We start from the raw sequence: 21,037 nt of genomic DNA on the forward strand, positions 1-21,037 counted from the left end.
TGGGAATTCTCCAGGAACTGATGAAGAACCGATGAAGGAATGAACTCACATTTCTGAAGGTCAGGCAGGCGATGGCCATGACTGCTGACATCTTCAAGAAGGAATGAGAGGACCGGTTGAAGCCTCAGGATAACATGGGCTGAGAGGGAGTCCGAGGCTGTGAGGACATTCTTCCGAGGGAGGTTTGGACAAAAGTGTGGAGAAAGCTCTGCAGCACGTGGGGAGGGACTTAGGAGATGTCCTGGGATCATTTCCAGGTCCCAGGTCTCTGGCTTCCTGCCCTGGGCTCCAGGCATGGGAAACTGTTAGGTGCTCACATGCTCCACACGTGGAAACTCAGAGAGTCGGTGCCCATGTGGAGCAGGCCCATGGGGGTGACAGCCACACCCAGATGCTCCCCTCTCCTCCCTGGAGAGGAGGAGCCTGAGGCATCCCATGAAGACTCCTCAGAAGGTCCAGGCAGGTGCAATCCCAGATGGGTGGCCAGGTCAGAACATGGCCTTGGATGGACTTTCCCTCCTCCCTGCCCACTTCCCCAAGCCACTCAGTCCAGCTCCTGGGTATGGAGTGAGCCTGGCATCCAGCTCTGCCCTAGGAAGGTCCACAGGCTCCAGCAGGCTAGGCTGCAGCGAGGCTTTGAGAGTCTGTGCTCAGAGTCATAGGCAGCTGTGGAGGAGAGGAAGCAGGTAGAGCTAAGATCAATATTCTTAAGAGTCATTCTAGCCCCATGTGGCGAATAGACAGGTGAGGCAGAGCAGTGCCCCAAGGTAAACACAGGAAGACCATTCTGGAGGTTCCTACAGAAGTCCTGGTGAAACGTGAAGGCAGCCTGGGTGAGGCGTGTGCTCTCTCTCTGCCCCTCTGTTTACGGCTGACCCCCCTCCTCACACCTGCACACAAGTCCTCTGCTCTCAATCACCCTCGGGTGCCCCATGTCCATCCTTGTCCCTGGGGCTGGAGTAGGAATATCCCCGTGCTCAGCCCAAGTCAGACGACATGGGCTCCCCCTGGTGTCCCATGGGGTCTGCGGGGCTCCAGGGTCTGAGGGAAGCAACTTTATGGGAGCCCAGCGGGCAGGCAGGAGGAGCCATGGAGGACATGCTTCCTGAGACCCTGGGAGATGGGCTCATGGGGAAGGAGGTCAGGTACCCGGAGCCCAGCTGAGCTCATCAATCAATGCAAGGAAGCCTCAGTCAATCAGTTCATATTTATTGAACTAAAGTCTGTAGAACACAATGTGGACAGAAGCAGATGGTCCTAGAATATCTTGTTCTGTTTCATCCCCAACTGAGGAGGAAACTGAGGGTCAGAGAGGCCTTGTCTGTTGACCCCAGGCTGGTTGATCTCCTTGACACACCGCATAGTTCCTTGACCTGTTGATGCCTTCTGCTTCATCTTTCTTTCTCTTTTTCCCAAATCAATCTCTGTTCCTACACAACACTGGGAATTTCACGGGAACGTCACTGGTCTCGGTGCAGCCTGAACTCAAAGGGCGCCTGGATACGTGTCAGATGCTCCGTCCCCTGAGTCGTCGTCACCGCTGCCGCCACCACCACCACCACTGTTGTCAAGAAGCCGCTGCCTGAAGTTCCACACAGACCATCCTTCAGGGAAGATACACAGCTGGCTAGCCAGCACATGCAAAGAGGCTGAACACTGCTAATTATTCATTCAGTTCAGTTCAGGCGCTCAGTCGTGTCCGACTCTTCGCGACCCCATGGACCACAGCACGCCAGGCCTCCCTGTCCATCACCAACTCCCGAGTCCACTCAAACTCATCTCCATTGAGTCAGTGATGCCATCCAGCCATCTCATCCTCTGTGTATGCTAATCAAAACTACAATAAGAGATCACCCCCTACCAATCACAAGGGCCATCAAGTAAAAGTCTACAGACAGTCAATACTGGAGACGAAGTGGAGAAAAGGCAAGCCTTCTACACTGTTGCCTGGAATGTAAATTGGTGTGGCTGTTATGGAAAACAGTAAAGAAGTTCCTTAAAAACTAAAAATCAAGCTATCAGGTGATCCAGCGATCCCACTTCAGGGCATATATTTGGGGAAAAAAAAGTTCCAATACGAAAAGATACATGCGCCCCATGTTCATAGCAGCACTATTTACAACAGGCAAGACATGGAAGCAACCTAAATGTCCATCAACAGATGAAGGGATAAAGACAATGTGGTACCTACAAACTGGAATATTACTCAGCCATAAAAAGAATGAAACAATGCCTTTTGTAGCAACATGTATGGATCTAGAGGTGAACATGCTAAGTGAAGTAAGTCTGGCAGAAAAGACAGTTACATAATATCACTTATATGGAGAATCTAAGAAATAGTCTATGTGGTTCCCTGGTGCTCTAGTGGTTAGCATTTGGTGGTTTTGCTGCTATGGCCACGTTTATCCCACATCAGGCATCTGAGATCCCACAAACTGCTTGGCATGGCCAAAAGAAAAGAGTCCAAATGAACTTATGAACAAACCAAAACAGACTCATAGTCATAGAAAACATAACTTGTTGTTACTAAAGAGAGACAGGGGTAAACTAGGAGTGTGGGATTAACAGATGCACACTACCATACATAAAATAGATTTAAAAAACAAGGACTTTATGTATAACACAGGGAATAATAGTCAGTATCTTATCATAATCTGTAATGAAAAAAATTTAAAAGAATATAGATATATACATAGATTATGTATAATTGAATCACTTCGATGTTCACCTGAACTAACAGAATATTGTGAATCAACTATACTTCAATTAAAGAAACAAGAAGACAAAAGAAGTCACAGCCTAATTAAGATAAAATGCTGGGATCAAAGATGAGTTGTTGGAGAAGTCGGGCTAGAGGCCACCACCAGGGGGAGACTCTTCTTGCTGGGGCAACAGACCCCGGGAAGGGCGATAGAGCAGCCCCTGCTACTTCCCCTGGATCCCAGTGATCCTGCCTCTCTGACTATCCCCCATTTTCAGCCCTTTTGTCTTTCTGTGTCTCGTTGCTAGTTTCCCTGCCTCTCCCTGTATTCTGCACCCAGTGTCGTCTTTAGTTCAAAGTAAGTGGTTTCTGATGGGAAGGGAGTTAGGGGGAGAATGGATACATGTATGTGTATGGCTGAGTCCCTTCACTGTTCACCTGAAACTATCACAGCACTGTTAATCGACTATTCCTCAATACAAATAGAAAGTTCATAGGGTGAAAAAATTACGAGGTTTCTCCCTTGGCCCCCACCCATTCTCTAGTCCCCCTTCCTCCCTTAATCCAGGCTCCTCCTCTCTCCCCCATCTATCACCTGCATTCACCCCTCCCCTCCTGTGCTCAGCTGCAGAAACACCAGTTTCCTAACCCTCAGCTCCAAGAATTTTGTCTCAGTCTCCTTTTTTCCCTCACAATGTGCCTCTGACCTTGACCCTGAATGTGTCCCTGGACCCTCACTGCTCTGGGGGTGGTGGAGTTGGGTCCCCCTGCAGACTCTCATAGATCTGGGTGAGCTCCTCCAGCTTCCTCTCCAGCTCCCTGGCCCGCTGCCGCAGGTTTTCAGCTGATGCTGCCTTTGCACCATCGTGCAGGTGCATTGACTCCTTCACCAGGAAGCCCACATCCATCAGGAGGAAGAGCCCTGCAGTGGCCGTCCCCGCGATTCGGGCTCCTTTGGTAACTGCCACAGCCATGCCTTTGAAACCTGCCTCTACCTGCTGGATGGCTGGGGCTGCTATTCTCCCAGGGCTCAGGTAGATGTTTGAATTGACTGCAGAGTCAGGGTTGGCTTCACCTGTCTCCATGGCATGTATATTTATTTCAAGGTGTTTCTCGGTTTTTACCAATTTCTCTGTTGTGTCAACAATTTGGGGGTTACTCTTGAGTACCTCTAGGAGCACCTTCCATTTCTTGATGCCAATTGACATCAATTGACTGGCTTTGTTTTCTGCTGATGACCTACTTACATGTTCCACGATGCTGGTGGACACAGCGGTCACAGCAGCCGCTGCTCCCAGCCCTATCCCAGTGGCTGAGAGTGCCACACTGGCCCCCGCTGTCACGGGTGCCAGAACCAGGCCAAGGATGGTCAGGGCGCCAGATAAAGTGCCAGTGCTGTGGGTCACCACATTGGAGATGGTACAGTTCCTGTGGACTTTTTCGACATTGTCTGCAAGCTCCTGGAGCTTGCTTTTGAGCTCCACCAGCTGCTGTGTCACCTGAGGAAACTTCTTCAGAAACCTCTTCCTATCCAGCTGCTCTTTTGGAAGCGTTTCTTGCTCCTTCCCAGCCAAGTCTCTTTTCAGTTCATTCAGATATTCATGTAGTGCATTCATGTCTTCCCTGTAACAATGAAGGTCAAGTGGTTAGAAAGGCAGTTCGCTTGTCTGTAAAATAGGTTCAAAAATGTGTATTCTGCATAAATACACAGATAGTACTATAAATCAATTAGAAAAGAAATTTACAAAAGTAAAATTTCCTCTTTCAACATTATACACAGGTTTTATACCTTGTAGATGCTCCATATACTTCTTCAATCCTCTAACAGATAAAAAAAAAGTCACCTTAGGATACTCATAACTTAAGAGAGATATTGGATGGAATTCCCTGGTGGTCCAGAGGTTATGACTCTGCACTCCCACTGCCTCGGGCATGACTCAGTCCCTGGTCAGGGGCCAAGGATCCCACAAGCCATGCAGCTCAGCCAAAAAAAAAAAACGCATTTGGTAGAGATGTCTCGGAGGCAGGGCAACACCAGCACTTCGAAAGAGTTGGTGAGTGGGAACTCCACAGAGAAACAAAGAGAAGTGGGATTAGAGCAGAAAGCCTGCATTCAAGGGCCTCGGTGTGTAGTGAGGGGTCAACCTGATCTTTGCCCTTGGCTACTGGGAAGTGGTCCCTAAGCCCCTAGAATATTCTGGCTGATACGAGTGTCCTTGTCTGCCTGGGCCTTTTGGCCACTGTTCAGTCTGACAAGGAGACATGTGATGGGGCCTCTGGAGGAGCTGGACTCTAGGACATTAGTCTGATCTCAGGGAGGGGCTGGAGACCACAAGTCAGGATAATTTTTTTTTAATGGGTGAGTGTCCCTTGCAGGCAGTGTTCCGTGTGCCCTGCCACACACCAAGTTCCAGAACAGTAACGCATCATGGGGACAATCGAAGCTTCAGGTGTGAAATCCGCCCAGACTCTGCCCTGTGACTGATGGAAACCCACAGGCTTCCAGTAATACACTGGGATCAGGATGGCTCTCAGTGAGTCCTGTCTGCTACTATAGGGAATTCTCAAACCTGAGGGTGGTTTGGGGGATCCCCTAAATTTGCCATTTGTTCAAATGAAAGCATAGTCCTGAGCATGTGCCCTCATCCTTTGCAGATTGGCTGTCTCTGTGACTTAGAATTTGTAGGAAAAAAAAAAAAAACCAAAGTCAGAACTAGAAGGCACCTTCACAGTCCTTTAGTCTGCTATCTGCTGTCATCTAAGGTTTGTGTCCTTGGCCTTCCCAGAAGCAGGTCCCTGAGTCCATCCACTTCCCCAGCTGCCTGAAGATCAGGAGATGTGTTGCTGGCTCCTCTTGGACTCTCCAGCCCACCTCACTGACTCCTGACCCAGCACTTAGCACCCCTGACCTCTCGGGTGTCACACGTTAATTTGTGACAGCTTCATGATCCTGCTCCCCAAGGTCATGTGGAACTTTGTGGATCCTCTAAAGGTTCAAGAGACTTGAGGAAACAAACACCCATCTGAATGGCTGAGCTGGAAGAGACCAGCACTTGCACAGCTGGTGGAGGAAGTGTTTTCCTCTTCGGTGGGGATGAGTGAGGCTCCTCAGAATTCCCCAAATGACACACAATTGCAGCCACTCACTGTGACCCTGGAGGGCTCACTGAGCCACAAGGCCTTCCACTGTCAGGGTGGCTCCACGTAAATTAGAAGAGTATCCCAGATGCAGTGAGAACCCAGGTCCCAGGCAAGGTGTACAGACACGGTCACCCAGGGCCCTCTAGCCCAGCATGAGGGGATCCCGTCAGGGAGGGAAGAAATGTCCCCCCTCCCACTCATGGGACCTCTGCCAGGGTCACAGCCCCTTCAGTTCTGTGTCCTCAGGGCCCACTCTCCTCACTCTAGTCCTGGTCCTGCTGCCCAAGCCTGCCTACTAGTCCTCCAACCTGGACCTTCTGCTCCACCCTGACCTGGGGTCTGACGCTGGTCCAGGCCTCCCTGGGCTTTTGGATGAGATGATTGCACTTGGTTCCCCACCTCTGACACTGTAGTTCACTCTGAGGCCATCACCATAGTCCATCAGATTGAATTACTATTCCCACTGGACACACGCAAATCTGAAACTCTGACACATTAAGCCCAGAACCCAGGAGCTGGGCAGGGCTAGATCCAGGATCCCATCAGCTCCACCCAGTTCCTCTCCAGCCTCTCTGCTTTATGGGCCAGCAGGATCCTGCAGGGTTGGTACAGTTCCTAAGATGGGGACTAGAAAGGCTTTATCTAGGTAGAAGCCCGAGTAATACAAATGAAGGCTTCAGGATTTTCTGACTTGCCCCAAAGGAAATTCTGCTGGGTTCTCATCACCAGAAAGAAAATTCTTCCCAACAAGCTTTTTAAATGTTAATATTGATTGAGAACCTACTCTGTATCAGTCATTACGGGAAGATCGTTGCATGCATGATCTCAGTATCCTCACAATAAAACTGAACAGATGATGAAGCTAAGGCAGAGAATAGCTCAGTGATTTGTCCAAGGTCACATAACCTGCCCCTTCCTTGCAGGTTTCATCTTTTCTCAACCTGAGGTTGTTCACTGCCAGCAAATGACATGGAGGAAACATTTCTCATGAGATATTGAGAAGGAACATCCTCAACCCCCACCATAGGGTCCTTCTTGGAGGAGGTGTGCCTGCTAGCAAAAATCTAGTCTGGTGCTGCGGGGTATGGGTGACCTTCCTGACACACCAATACACCTGTACAGGTTACCTGGACAAACCAGCATTAGCCTCAATTTTCTTCAGGAATTCAGTCAGCAGGAGAAGCAGTTCCTCTCTGCTCAGTATGTCCCAGAGACACTCAGCAACATCCTCAAAAAAGATCTCAATATCTAAATGAAAGGAAAGAGAATGAGGTTAGAAGAATTTGTGAAGAGAAAAAGGGAAAGTGTTAGTTGCTCAGTCCTATTTGACTCTTTGTGACCCCGTGGGCTGTAGCCCACCAGGCTCCTCTGTTCATGGGGTTCTTCAAGCAAGAATACCGGAATGAGCAGCCATTCCCTCCTCCAGGGGATTTTCCCAACCTAGGGATAAAATCCAGATCTCCCACATTGCTGGCAGATTCTTTACTGTCTGAGTCACTGGGAAAGCGCAGATTTTGTGGTGGATCATAAATGGTACTGGGTAGATTTTTTTTTTTAACCCTGTGTAACCTGGGGGAGGGCTCACAGATTTTGACAATCCACTCTAGAACAGGTATCTAGATCACCATGGCGACAGAAGTTGAAGAGAACTATTTGAGTTTTTTAATTTGGTGGACCCAAAGTGCGGATACTCCAGTTGGATGTTGCTGTACCAATTCTGAAAGACCACCAGGTTCCAACAAAGTCCAAGCATGTGGTGTAAACCCAGTGGACACATACATCTGCTCTGGCACTCACAGTATAAAACCACTTCTACCTTATACTCCTAGCTGAGATGTGGCTGGGATAGTAGAAGCTGCTGGAGAGACTGTATCTGCTTTCAAGAAAGGTGATATTCACTACCAGGACGGTCTCGGGGGGCTACACCGAGTTTGCTCTGGAAGCCCATCACATTGTTTACACACTTCCCCAAAAAACTGGACTTTAAACAAGAAGCTGCCATCAGCATCTCTTGTTTTAATGCTTATCAAGTCTGCTCCCCAGTGTCCGTGTGAAAGCTGGAGAAAGTGTTCTGGGGCAGGTGGAGGAGCTGGAAGAGCAGCATGCCAAATGGTTAGAGCTTCTGGCTTAAAGATTTTGGGCACAGCTACTACTGAGGAAGGACAAAAGATTGCTTTGCAAAATGAAGCCCACGAAGTGTTTAATCAAAAAGAAGCTAATAATATTGATAAAACTAAGAAATCTGTTGGTGAAAAAAGAGTTGATATGATTATTGAAATGTTTGCTAATGTCAAACTTAGTGAAGATTTAAATTTTTTGTCACATGGAGGACGAGTAATAGTTGTTGGCCACAGAGGTCCTATTGAAATAAACCCACAGGATCCGTGACAAAGGAATATAGCATAAGAGGAGTAGCTCTCGCTTCATCCTCCAAGGAGGAATTCCAGCAGTTTGCAGCAGCTCTTCAAGCCGGAATGAATTGGTTAGTTGAGACCAGTAATATGTCCCCAGTATTCACTACAGAAGGTGGCCCAGGCTCATGAAGATATCATTCACAGCAGTGGGGCCACAGGAAAAATGATTCTTCTCTTAAATCATTCATCCTTCCATTGATTTCCTGTGTAATTAAAAGGTTTCCTACCTTAGTTTTATGTACACTGCATTTGCTCTGCTTAGCAATCGTTTGATTCAGTGAGTTTCTTCTATTTAAAAAAATATTTATCTTAGGATTCATAGGCATTGGAGTGCAGTTTATTTTACAGCTGGGAATATTCTTTATGCCTTCTGCCTCTCATCAAGGAATAGTGGGAAATAGGATGTTAGTGGTCACTTGGCATTGGAGGACATTATAGAAATCCCTAACAGATGCTTATCATTAATTCCATACCTTTGACTAAAACATGCTAATTCAAAATAGGACTGCTTGATTCCCAAGCCTAGTTCTCTTTACAAAGGTTCTTGAGTCTCTGATTTGCCCAGAACTGTACTGGACTCTGACGATTCTCTGAACTCAATGAGACCCCTCTTCTAAACTAATCTCATCTAGATCTACAGGTCTCTCAGAAGGGCAAGATAAACCATGTCCAGAGAAATCTGTTAATTTCCCAATATTTCCCAGTATTTTATGCTTTTTGCTGGATTAATCATTGACTACCAATGATCCATGTGCTCTCTGAGGACATGAGCCTTATCTCTGGGATAATATGATACCAGGTGCAGAGTTGGGCTTCCCAGGAGGCGCTGGTGGTACAGAATCTGCCTGCCAGTGCAGGAGATGTAGGAGATGTGGGTTTGATCCCTGGGTCAGGAAGATCCCCTGGAGAAGGGCATGGCAACCCACTGCAGTATTCATGCCTGGAGAATCCCATGGACAGAGGGGCCTGGCGGGCTACATACAGTACATAGGGCTGCAAAGAGTCGCACATGATGAAGTGACTTAGCACATCAGGTGCATGGTTTCCAAATATATATGCATTGATTGGTTCAACTTGTTCAACTAGCCGCGTGAAGGCTTTTAAGTTACAAATGGTTGTTCAAGCTCCTCCAAGTGCCACAGCCTTCTCCAACTATTACTTGGGGCCCCCTGGATCAAAGATCATCCATATGCGGGTAAGCAGAACATGCTGCCTCAACAATTTAGGGTCTGTGTCCCTGGCCAGCTCGACGCAGTCTGAACAGAATTGCCAGCCCTTTTCCCTAGTTGCCATATTCTCCTAAATGAAAAGGGGAGAAATAAAGGATTACAGTCAGGGAGGAAGGACAGGGGTCCCCAAGTGGCAGAAGCAAATAAACTGCTAGTGGCAGACATTTTTTCCCCCTTATCTACATGAGATTAAAATGCTCCTTGTGATCCTGTGTTGCCATGATGACACCTGGTGCCCCCTGAACTTAACTTTTTCTCAAACCTTGAGCTAACCAATGTGTATTTCTCATGGAAATGTTTTTCTTAAGCTGTGTTAATGAAACTATTCATTTGCTTGGAAATCTGCCTTTCTTCAAGATTCATGTCAATTGTTTTATGGCCAGAGGTGAGTCCCCTTGTGCCATTCTATCTCAAAATGCATGTTGTGAGAGATGAGCCTGGTACAACACTCTCTGTCTGAGGCATTCTTTTATCTGATTAGCAGCTTGCTATCAGGTATATAATGCCTTGCTAAAAACTAGCAAGGGGGCACTCTTTCTGTCCCCTTCTGAAGTCTATGTTAGAAGCTTTCTCTACCCCATTTACACTTTAATAAAACTCTACTACAAAAATAGCTCTGAGTGATCCAGCCTTGCCTCTGGCTCCAGATTGAAGTCTTCTTTGAGGCCAAGGATACCAGATTTGCTCACAGCTCATGGAAGTAATCTTTCAGAATTGTATCTATGTGTGACAGAGATCATATATTTTTATTTAAATTAATAAACAAAGTTTATGCCTTAAGAATGATCTGCTTTTTTATCATAATATGATAACTGCAACAAATTCTAGAGCAAAATTTTTAAAAATGCTCTGTAGTATAAATTGTTAAAATTCATCTTCCTGAGTAGTGATCACCTGGGCACTGTTGTAGAGCCACCGGGGGTTATGGACGGAACTGCTTTTCCCACCCTCAGCCTCCAATTCACATGCTGAAGCTTTAACCCCCAGTGGCTGTATTTGAAGACTGGGCCTTTAAAGAGGCAATTGAGGTAAAATGAAGTCATGTGAGGCCCTAATCCATTAAGATTGTGTCTATATTAGAAAAGAAGACACCAGATTCTCTCTCTTCCTGCCCCCTCCTCCGGAGGAGTGGCCATGTGAAGACACAGTTAGAGGGCAGCTAGGATGCAAGCAGGCGGAGAGGCCTCACCAGAAACCACCTCTACCTTGATGATCTTGGACTTCCAACCCTCCAGAGTCATTATCTAATCCTGGGATTTAGATGTCTTCAGGAATCTACAATTTTAATTTTTAGAAAGAGAACGAGGGTTTCCGAGGTGGTACAGTGGTAAAGAATTCGCCTGCCAATGCAGGCGACACAGGAGTCGTGGGTTCGATCCCTGGGTTGGGAAGATCACCTGGAATAGGAGATGGCAACCCACTCCCAGTATTCTTGCCTGGAAAATCTCAAGGACAGAGGAGCCTGGTGGGCTACAGTCCATGAGGTTGCAAAGAATTGAACACGACTGAACAAATGAGCACATGCACTCACACAGAGAGAAAGAGTACAGGGCACGTGTGTTTTGTGAGTTACTACTTCTAGCAGAGACTGGAGCACCCAGTAAATGAATGCTTGCATGTTTTAGCAGTGAAACAAAAGAATATTCACATTAAATGGGATAGAGAATGTAGTGAAAATAATTAACCTCAGATCAGTACAGGGCAAGATCACTGCTCAAATGAGTGACCAAGATCCCTGTGTGATTTCAGGGGTCTAGAGGTTACGGAACTGCAGGTAAGACACAGGCAATTAGGATATATATATATGGGAGGGGCTGGACACGAGGTAAGATGTGTTTCCTGGTACATGAACACACGGAGGCATTATTCTTATTTCACAGAAGAAGAAAGTGAGACTCAGACAGGAGAAGGGACAACCCGAGGCCAGTGAGCAGAAAGCTCAGAGGTGGAACCCAAGGTCAAGTGTCAGACACTTCTTGGACATGACTTTGAATCCTCCTTAATTTAAACTCCTGTGATTCTTCATTCCGCCACACAGGGATTTTTCCAACTAAATTTTGGTGGTGACTACGCTGCAGCTGGAGGAGAGCATGGCAACCCACTCCAATATTCTTCCCAGGAGAATCCCATGGACAGAGGGGCCTGGTGGGCTGCAGTCCATGGGGGTCGCAAAGAGTCAACAACGATTGAGCAACTAAGCACAGACCACAGCAGCACGCTGCAGCATGTGCAGAAGTAGAAGCACAGCGTTGTTCACATGGAACTTATGTGTTACCTGATTTAAAAAGGGTTCAGGACCATCTACCATTGAGTAACTACTATGTGAAAGGATCCTAATCAGAGACGCTCAGAATGGGCAGGGGAGGGGATCAACCAGCTCGAGGAGGGGTGGAGCCAGGTGTGACCCTGTGAACAACCCCGTCACCCCTCCCCTCCAGGTGGGAGGTGGCAAAGGGAGACTGGGGTTCAGTTCACTGTCCGCTGACTCTTGCAGAGCGGCTGGGGAAGCGGCAGGGTGAGAGCTGAAGGAATGGTGTTTGTGGTGATGCCCCAGGGTCTGGGAGCAGGAGGCGGCTCAGACCAAGGGAGAGGACAGGAGGAGTTCCAGGGATGCTGGGGGACCTCCTCTTGCTGCCCCATATGGCTTTGCGGACTCTCTCTGCTGTCCCCCTCCCCATGGGCTGTCCTGGCCTCACTTCTGAGTCACTTGCTAGAGGGCAGTGGGAGAGGAAGTGAGCACCTAGCAAGCGGCTCCCCAAGGAGAGGGCTGGGAAAGAGGCTCTGTGGACACACTCCTGTTGGGGGAACTCCACGTGGCCCCCCTGAGGGGCTCCAGGATGCTTATCCATCCTCTTCTTGGTTCTTGATTCCTCTGTAGGTTAACTCTGCCTGGAGGAACCACCCTCAATTCTGGGTCACATGTAGGAACTGGCCAGAAAAGAGGCAGCTGCCTACCTGAGCGGTCTCCGAGGTTTTCTGAGCTCATGGTGGCAGCAGCAGGGTCTCAGATGTCTCCCTTCAGCTCCTTGTTCCTGTCAGGCTGGAAGGAGGTGTGACCTCTCCTTGGGGAGAGAAAACAGAACATGGGCTCGATCACAAGTGAGCTGTGGCTGAGGGAGCAGCGAGGGTTAAGGCCTCGGGTGGGTTCTCCTGGGACAGCTACCAGTGCCACCGGGGACTTAACCCAGCGTGGTTCTCTGTCTCCTGGGCTCTGCAGGTCACTAGTTAAGGAAAGTTACTCACCTTCCTCCAACTTCCTCCAAATCATAGTCCTGTTGGGGTACAAGGAGAAGATAATGACAGAGGAGACAGCCATCTGTGAAGTTATAGAAGTAATAAAGCCAGAGATGGACAAATAGATAGGAAGGAATACTCTGGAAATTACATGAGGTTGGAGCAACTCTGTTACTAACTGGTAATAGGTGATGTTGACCCAGTGTCTATGACGTGCAGGCTCCTGAAACTAATCTAACTTTAGGTCAGCCCAGTTTTTCACACTGGTGCCAGAGCCTGGACTTTCTGATCCAGATCCCAGGTTTGTGATGACTATGCTCTACTCCATTTAATATATGAAAATAATTACTTGTGGATATATGTTTATTGGTAAGTGACTCTTCTCATTCTAAAACGATGTCTTGCCCCCCAGGCTCGAGTCAGCCTTGACAAAGTTCTTGGTGGTGCAACTCTGACAGCCCACGTCTTCCTTGCTTCTGCAAGAGCCTTTATCTCACAAGGGCCTAGAGTCCCGCCAGCCCCACCACACTTCCTGTGTCCCTCCCCTGCGTGGCTGAGGACCCCGAACGGTGCCCGGTCCTCTCTGCTGTCCTTCCCTGACTACTGGACTTTAGGTTGGTTCTAATATCATATGTAAATAATAAAGAACATTCTCCTTGTATTAAACTTCACTCACATTTGAGACTGTTTCCTTAAGCTATTTCTAGAAGTAGAATTACTAAATCACAAGGCATCAATACCTAAAAAATTTTCATACCTAGAGCCACACTGTTATCCAAACAAACTGTCATAATTTATGTTCACCCTCGTAATATATGAGGGTGTCCATCCTTTCAGACTTTCCCATTCTCAGTGGTCTTTAAAAAAAAAAAAATCTTCAGGTCTTTATATATAAAAAATTTACTCTGGTTCTGCATGTGATTATCTTGTCATGGGAGAAGAGGAAAGAAAGCAGATGTTGATGACATTTAGCTACTGTTTTAAGAAAGCAAAAGAGCCTTTGTCAACTACTCCTCCTGAGACCTGACTGAAATGATAGTAAAGGTACTTACAGGTATAATAACAGCTACTGATAAGAGTGACTTGTGTTTGTGGTCATCGCTCTGCATTGGTATTGGCTCTGAAACTTTACATATGATAATTTGTATGCTATTCCATTAACATTTGATATGTGTACATTGTATCCACATCTACAGATAAGGAAGCTGAAGTACAGAAGTTATATGATTTGGCCCAGGTCAGAAGTCTTGCCCCTGGTAGACTGGATTCCACCCCACTCACTGGGCTCACCCCACTCACCATAGCCTCCCTCTCCTCCCTCTGCTGCTAATAAAAACAAGCATGGGAGCAACAGGAAACCAGAGTGTTCAACAAATGTCTGAAGACTCACTGGACGGAGAAGTGATTGATGAATAAGAGGAGTGCAGTAGAGGGAGAGAAACAGGGAGCGTGTTCACAGGAGAGAAGAACGGTCTGCTGGGCAGAGCCCCAGAGGGAGCAAGATGAAAGGGAGGCCGAGGGGAGAGCAGGGGACAAGCCCCCCAACCCCACATCCCATCCCATATTCACAGCAGCCTTCACCCTTCACCAGACTTTTAGAAAGTTACTTGAGAATGAGATGCAGAAAAAAATTAGATTATGTGTTTGTTTAATTATGGAAGAAGATAAAGGATACCCACGAGAGAGATAGACGTGGGATCCAGGAATCAGGAACATCAACCCCGTGGAAGGGAATCCAAGGATCCCAGCTGGGCGCACAGCAGACCTAGATAGAAACCAGTCCAGAATGGGATAAGAACTCCAGAGTCTGTGGGGACAGGGGACTCGGTATCACATGAGGCACAGTTGGAAAGAAATGGAGGAAATGTTAAAGATAAACAGTGCAAGGGGTGAAAAGGAAGCCAATTAGAAACATCAGGAAAAACTAAAGTTCTGCCCAGAAGCACGTGCGGCTATTTGGTACAAGTTAGCTCTAAAAGAATGTATTAAAATGTCACAAACATGTAAACTCTCTTGTTTGATTTTTTTAAAAATCTAAGGTAAATTAATGTATGTCCAAGTCCTGGTTTTCCCATTTTGATTATTTTGGATGCTGTTTAAAACTGAAGTATTGTTGATATATATAATATTTAACAATTCAGTTAATCAATATAAAAATTAAAATACATTTCTAGAACTTAGGAGCTGAAGCTCTGAAGGGAAGAGTTGTTTACAAAGCTAGGAGTAAAGAAATAGTAGCTCCAGTTGAGAGTATAACAAATAAATACATAAATAAAATGTTTACAAATACAAAGCTTCCTAATAGAGGATATAAAACTAGAGCAATAATTGTATAAGCAGAAGATGGGGAAGGGTATAAGAAAAGTATAAAAATAAATTAAATCCTTATTTTTCCTAGTAATAAATAAATAAATAATGTACAAATTTTTAAATCAAGAAAATGAAAAATGCAATACCCAATACTGATTAGCTATTGTGGTTGATGACACCCCACTTTGCACCAGGCACCTTCCCAGTTGCTTGGTATGAATTCAGTTCCTTTTAGTTCTCACAATAATCCTATAAGAAAGGAAACTGAAGCTCAGAGAGGCTAAGTAATTTACTCAAAGCACACAGCTAGTGCTAGAGCCAGACTCCAAGTCCAGGTTCCTGTCTCCTGAGCACATTCTCACGCGATTCCACCTCCCAATGTAGTAATATCATTTCTGTGTGTGTCAGTCACTCTCTGTGTCTGACTCTGTGACCCCTTGGACTGTAGCCCACCTGGCTCCTCTGTCTATGGAATTCTCCAGGCAAGAATACTGGAGTGTGTTGCCATTTCCTTCTCCAAATATAATTTAAAGTCATTGATTAACTATCTAAAAAATAGCTGGATTTAGAAAAGGCAGAGGAACCAGAGATCAAATTGCCAACATCCATTGAATCATTGAAAAAGCAAGAGAGTTCCAGAAAAGCATCTACTTCTGCTTTATTCACTATGCCAAAGCCTTTGACTGTGTGGGTCACAACAAACTGGAAAATTCTTAAAAGATGGGAATACCAGACCACCTGACCTGCCTCCTGAGAAATTTATATGCAAGTCAGGAAGCAACAGTTAGAACTGGATATGGAACAACAGACTGGTTCCAAATCAGAAAAAGAGTGTGTCAAGGATATATATTGTCACCCTACTTATTTAACATATATGCCGAGTACATCAGGAGAAAGGCTAGGCTGGATGAAACACAAGCAGGAATCAAGATTGCCGGGAGAAATATAAATAACCTCAGGTATGCAGATGACACCACCCTTAGGGCAGAAAGCAAAGAAGAACTCAAGAGTCTCTTGATGAAAGTGAAAGAGGAGAGTGAAAAAGTTGGCTTAAAATTCAACATTCAGAAAACTAAGATCATGGCATCTGGTCTCATCACTTCATGGCAAATAGATGGGCAAGCAATGGAAACAGTGACAGACTTTATTTTGGGGGGCTCCAAAATCACTGTAGATGGTGACTGCAGACATGAAATTAAAAGAAACTTGCTCCTTGGAAGAAAAGTTATGACCAACCTAGACAGCATATTTAAAAGCAGAGACATTGCTAACAAAGGTCCGTCTAGGCAAAGGTATTGTTTTTCCAGTAGTCATGTAGGGATGTGAGAGTTGGACTATAAAGAAAGCTGAGCACTGAAGAATTGATGCTTTTGAACTGTGGTGTTGGAGAAGACTCTTGAGAGTCCCTTGGACTGCAAGGAGATCCAATCAGCCCATCCTAAAGGAAGTCAATCCTGAATATTCATTGGAAGGACTGATGTTGAAGCTGAAACTCCAGTACTTTGAACACCTGATATGAAGAGCTGACTCATTTGAAAAGACCCTGATGCTGGGAAAGATTGAGGGCAGGAGGAGAAGGGGACGACAGAGGAGGAGATGGTTGGATGGCATTACCAACTCAATGGACGTGAGTTTGAGTAAACTCTGGGAGTTGGTGATGGACAGTGAGACCTGGAGTGCTGCAGTCCATGGGGTCGCAAAGACTTGGACATGACTGAGCAACCAAACTGAACTGAAAGAAATAGCTTTTCCTTGGGAAGGAATGAGTAGAACCCTCTGTACAAATTGATTTTTTTTAACCATATGCACTTAGGATTTTTGACTGTTTTAACTCTAAGACAGCTACTGGTGAAGTTGCTCAGTCGTGTCCGACTCTCTGGGATGCCATGGACTGTAACCTACCAGGTTCCTCCATCCATGGAATTTTTCAGGCAAGAGTACTGGACTGGGTTGCCATTTCCTTCTGCAGGGGATCTTCCCAACCCAGGGATTGAACCCAGGTCTCCCACATTACAGGCAGACGCTTTCCTGTCTGAGCTACCAGGGAAGCCCTAAGACAACAAAAGTCACTTTATAGTATTCAGTAACCCACAAGAACGGGGTGGTTTCTAGCGCCACCACCTTAAAGATGACGGAAGCAGTTGAATTATGTGCCAACAAGAAATAAATGTGACTCTTGCTGTGACAGATGTCAGTGTAGGAGGCATGTTCGTGTTGATGAAACCAAGTTCTCTAGAAAAGTAGGCATGAAGACAGGGTTAAACCAGAATAATGAGAGTGAACTCTGACCTTAAACAGATATTGTCCAGCAGCATCTGGACACCCAATGTACCCAGTAGCCCACCCACATGTATACCCATGGGCTTCTGTCCACTCAAAGGATGCAAGATAACTTGCAGGGGAGGCATTCACAGGCCAGCATCTCTGCTCCTGCAAAGGCAAGGATGCTCTTGAAGATGTTCAGAGAAGTGGTCAGAAGGGGCACCCACATATAACAACAACAATAATAAAAGGTAATGTTACTATAAATATATTTCACTGGACTTTGTTGAGTCTGTGAAAGGCCATGAGTTCATAATAATAATCAAATGAGAGGACTTTAGATAAAGTGTGGCCTAAAAGGGAGACATAAAGTTTAAAAACTGCACTAGTGGTAATGCAGGAGATGAAAAACGCAAGAGATGTGGGTTCAGTCCCCGAGTCAGGAAGATCCCCTGGAGAAGGAAATGGCAACCCACTCAAGTATTCTTGCCTAGGAAACCCCATGGAGAGGAGCCTGGTGGGCTACAGTTCATGGGGCTACAAAGAGTTGGACAGGACTGAGCTGGTATCTTTCCTTTCTTTTCACGGTGTAAAGAAGAGTAAGTATAATAGGAAATATTTTGTTATGAAATAAATTTAATAAGAAGAGCAGTCTTGAAGTCAGTGGGGATATTCCTTTCTGTTTATTTACACGAATGTTTATAAAGGATTGAGAAAGAAAGAAGCCCTGACATCCCAAAGCTGGCCTGGTATCACAACAGGGTGATGTTCTTTTCCTCTTGGATGTAAAGGCTCTCACAGAACTCCAACCTCACACAGGGTCACCCTGAGAGCAGGAGCGAAGGAGACAGCAAACACACATCACTGTGTCCCCACCAAGAAAACACCCCCTCCCTTGGTTGAAAAGCAAGACTGCTCCTTCTTACCAATTGCACCTTTATCCTCACTCTGGTCCCCAACTCCACAGATGGAGTTACTGAGACTCACACTGGTAGAACTGACCCCAGTTCTTGGCAGCACCTAACCTAGAGTTGCCCCATGTCGTTAGAGCCTCCCCCAAATCCCCTCCCCTAAGCTCCATCCTAAAATCTTTCTATCACTTCCTGTCTGTGATGCCTGGGGTTGTCCCTCAGGAAGAGTAACCATCAGCTTGTCCACTAGCGAGTGTGCCTGGTGGCAGAGGCTAGAGGCACTGACTTTGTGGATGGGAGAGTATTCACACAGGCAGACCTGCCTCCAAGCAGGTGGGACAGGAGAGCTGGCTGCTCCCCAGCCTCCTTCTCTGCCTCGAAGCTGCAGAACCCAAGGAGCCAGCCAATTGAAATCATGAAACATGAGAAGGAAAATTCAAGCCAGAAAGAAGAGGGCTCCAGCAGAAGGGCCAGCTCCTGGATGATGCCAAAGAATTGTAAATGCATCATGACCCTTGACTTATCCTTCTGTCCTTCCTTCCCATTCTTGTCCTGGTCCTGACCCTTGCCTTGGGCCTCAGCTGGGTGTGAATGTTGGATGGTGCTCCCTTCTGCTGGATTTCTATTGCGAGTGTCTTCCTCTGTTAGCCTCCAGGTCGCTTCCTGGAAAGGCTGTTTCTGGGAAAAGGGAGGACTGTCGGGAAGTCTGTCCCCGCCCAACTGCATGGCCAAGACACAGACCCCACCTGCCTCACCAGGTGAAATGTTACCTGTAATTAGAGTTTCCACTCCAAAGCCTCCTCCCCCTGCTGTCTCCCCCAGTTCCTGTCCAGGCCCCCCTGGAATCTTGCACTTTCCTGGCTGTGGGTCTATTTGTGTAGTTTCTGCAGCTCCCAGCACTGGGCAGGTGCCCTGTCTCTTCTATGCTGCTCTCCCTGTTCCAGGGCTCCCTCCACCCTCCCTGGCACAGCCTGGCTAGAATACGAGGTGTGGGACCCATTACTGGGACATGAAGCAACCAGCTTCATGAAAACACAGCACTACACCTCTTTTACCTGCGTGGAGTGCTTCCATTTGTTTTCCTTGTCTGTCTTGATAAAAGTTCTTTCTGATAGACAGTGTCATCACATTTCTGAGCATTTCCATTTATGGGCATCCTGCACTTTCCAGAAGATTACCCTCTGCCAGTAAACTGTGATGTGAGACCTACATCATCTATTCTCTACACCATCTCATTTTAGGCAAGTTTTGCTGAACACAGACACATCTGCCTCCACATCCAGGCTCTGCCCCTGCATAACCTGTGCCTTGAGCCATGACCTCACCTCCCTAAGCTTCCATTTCCCTTCTGTAAAGTAGTGTCAGTCATCCTTTTCTCAGACAGTCATCCTTAGAATGGGGAGATGGCAGGACTCCTATCCCCACTACTTACCCAGGAATCTTCCTCTGGCCGAGTGTGAACAAGATCCAGTTATTCTCAGCTCTGCAAATGCAGCCGTCTTCTGTGCATCTATGCAGTGACCACACACTTTCAGGGCCCAGATATACCCAGAGAATCAAAAGGGAAAGTGAAAAATTCTTTTCTGGATTGCTCAAGTTAACAACACCCTGCCCACCCTGGCCCCACCCTGGACTATTCTCACCCTTCTGCTGACCCCTTAGAAAAACAACCCCAGCCCTGACATTTCATGACCATCTTGACACAGTCCTCCCTGAGTCGGCTCCTTGAAGGAGAACTGACAACACCACATTGTGAGTCCCTTGGCGACCCACTCCCCAACCCCATGGCCATCTTCCCACCCGCTCATTCCTCTCCATCCCCACACAGTTGTTAGCCTGCCTGCCTTATTCACCTTTGTTCCACCAGCACATGGTCATACTGTTGCTGCAGAGGGCTATGCCCCCATGTGGCTACTAGAATTTGCTCATGCAGATCCAACTGCCAGGGACACCTGCTGTAACAAATCTGGAAAAATCATACTCACCCTGTAGAGCCAAAATCTCCCATCACCTCCTCTGAGAAGCCCTCCAGGGCCTCCCCTACAGAGTCCACTGTCCCCTGCTATGCTCCCATGGTACCTGGGAAAGTGGCCTAAGGCTACCCCTCAGCCACTCTGTCCATACTCACCCTCACCCTTTGATCAAGTCCCTCTGGACTTGGCCCTGCTGACAGGGACAGAACTAGTGCCTTCACATCCCAGCAACTCGCCTGAGGAGGCCCAGCCTTGGTGGTTAAGGCCATTTGGATGGATGTCAAGTTTGTGGGAAGGGCTGAGAGCACACTGCTCTTTACTCCCTTGGATTATTTCTACTTGACACAGTTCTCTTTTCTTCAAATGGAGCACTTTTATAGGAAGGCTAGTTACCTGGCAATTCAGAAAACCAGTCTGAATTTCTGTTTGTTTCCTGAGCAAAGCGCCTCGGTGTGTCAAGGACTGGGCATGCACAGACTCTGTGCAGGCACCATCTGCACCGTTCCTGTCCAGATTCTCACACCAGCTCTAGGGAGCTTCAGCTCCATTTTTCATATTAAGAAACAGAAGAACAGGACCCGCATCCTGAGAGTCATGCAGCTGGGCTGCTGGTGGACTTCTCTTTTTTGCCCCAAGCAGTAGGGGCAGCTATGCGCTTGGATCCCTCATAGAGACCCACCTGCCCAACATCAGGGCTGCTTCATCCCAGAAAACGGTCCTACTCATTATGGTCACTTCCTCTCAGCTTTTGAGGGAGGGCCAGAGGAGTGATGGGTGGTATCCCATGAGGACCACACACTAGAGTTTGGTCTTACAATCACCCTGGAAATTAGGTCAGGAATCTGATCTGATTTTGCCGATA

At 46.9% G+C, this 21,037-nt stretch overlaps 1 protein-coding gene and 1 pseudogene across 1 annotated transcript; one reads left to right on the forward strand and one right to left on the reverse strand.

Annotated features, from left to right (window-relative positions):
- Positions 1 to 667: 667 nt before the first annotated feature.
- Positions 668 to 19,747, reverse strand: LOC129641476 (apolipoprotein L3-like). The gene is made up of 4 exons (XM_055566193.1): positions 19,635 to 19,747; positions 12,441 to 12,547; positions 6,970 to 7,090; positions 668 to 4,324 (listed from the first exon to the last, which is right to left on the reverse strand). The coding sequence occupies exons 2-4, from the start codon at positions 12,469 to 12,471 to the stop codon at positions 3,436 to 3,438; spliced, it is 1,041 nt and encodes a 346-aa protein (XP_055422168.1). The 5' UTR covers positions 12,472 to 12,547; positions 19,635 to 19,747; the 3' UTR covers positions 668 to 3,435.
- Positions 7,509 to 8,455, forward strand: LOC129641210 (zeta-crystallin-like; annotated as a pseudogene).
- Positions 19,748 to 21,037: the final 1,290 nt, after the last annotated feature.

This window comes from Bubalus kerabau, chromosome 1 (genome assembly GCF_029407905.1).
Source record: "Bubalus kerabau isolate K-KA32 ecotype Philippines breed swamp buffalo chromosome 1, PCC_UOA_SB_1v2, whole genome shotgun sequence".
Lineage (NCBI taxonomy): Eukaryota > Metazoa > Chordata > Mammalia > Artiodactyla > Bovidae > Bubalus > Bubalus kerabau.

Bases quoted from the DNA above. Each gene is read 5' to 3' on its own strand.
- LOC129641476 (XM_055566193.1), bottom strand. From the start codon at position 12,471: ATGAGCTCAGAAAACCTCGGAGACCGCTCAG. The intron at 7,091-12,440 runs GTAGGCAGCTGC...CCTTTCATTTAG, and splicing joins AAACCTCGGAGACCGCTCAG to ATATTGAGATCTTTTTTGAG. The intron at 4,325-6,969 runs GTAACCTGTACA...TCATTGTTACAG, and splicing joins GCTAATGCTGGTTTGTCCAG to GGAAGACATGAATGCACTAC.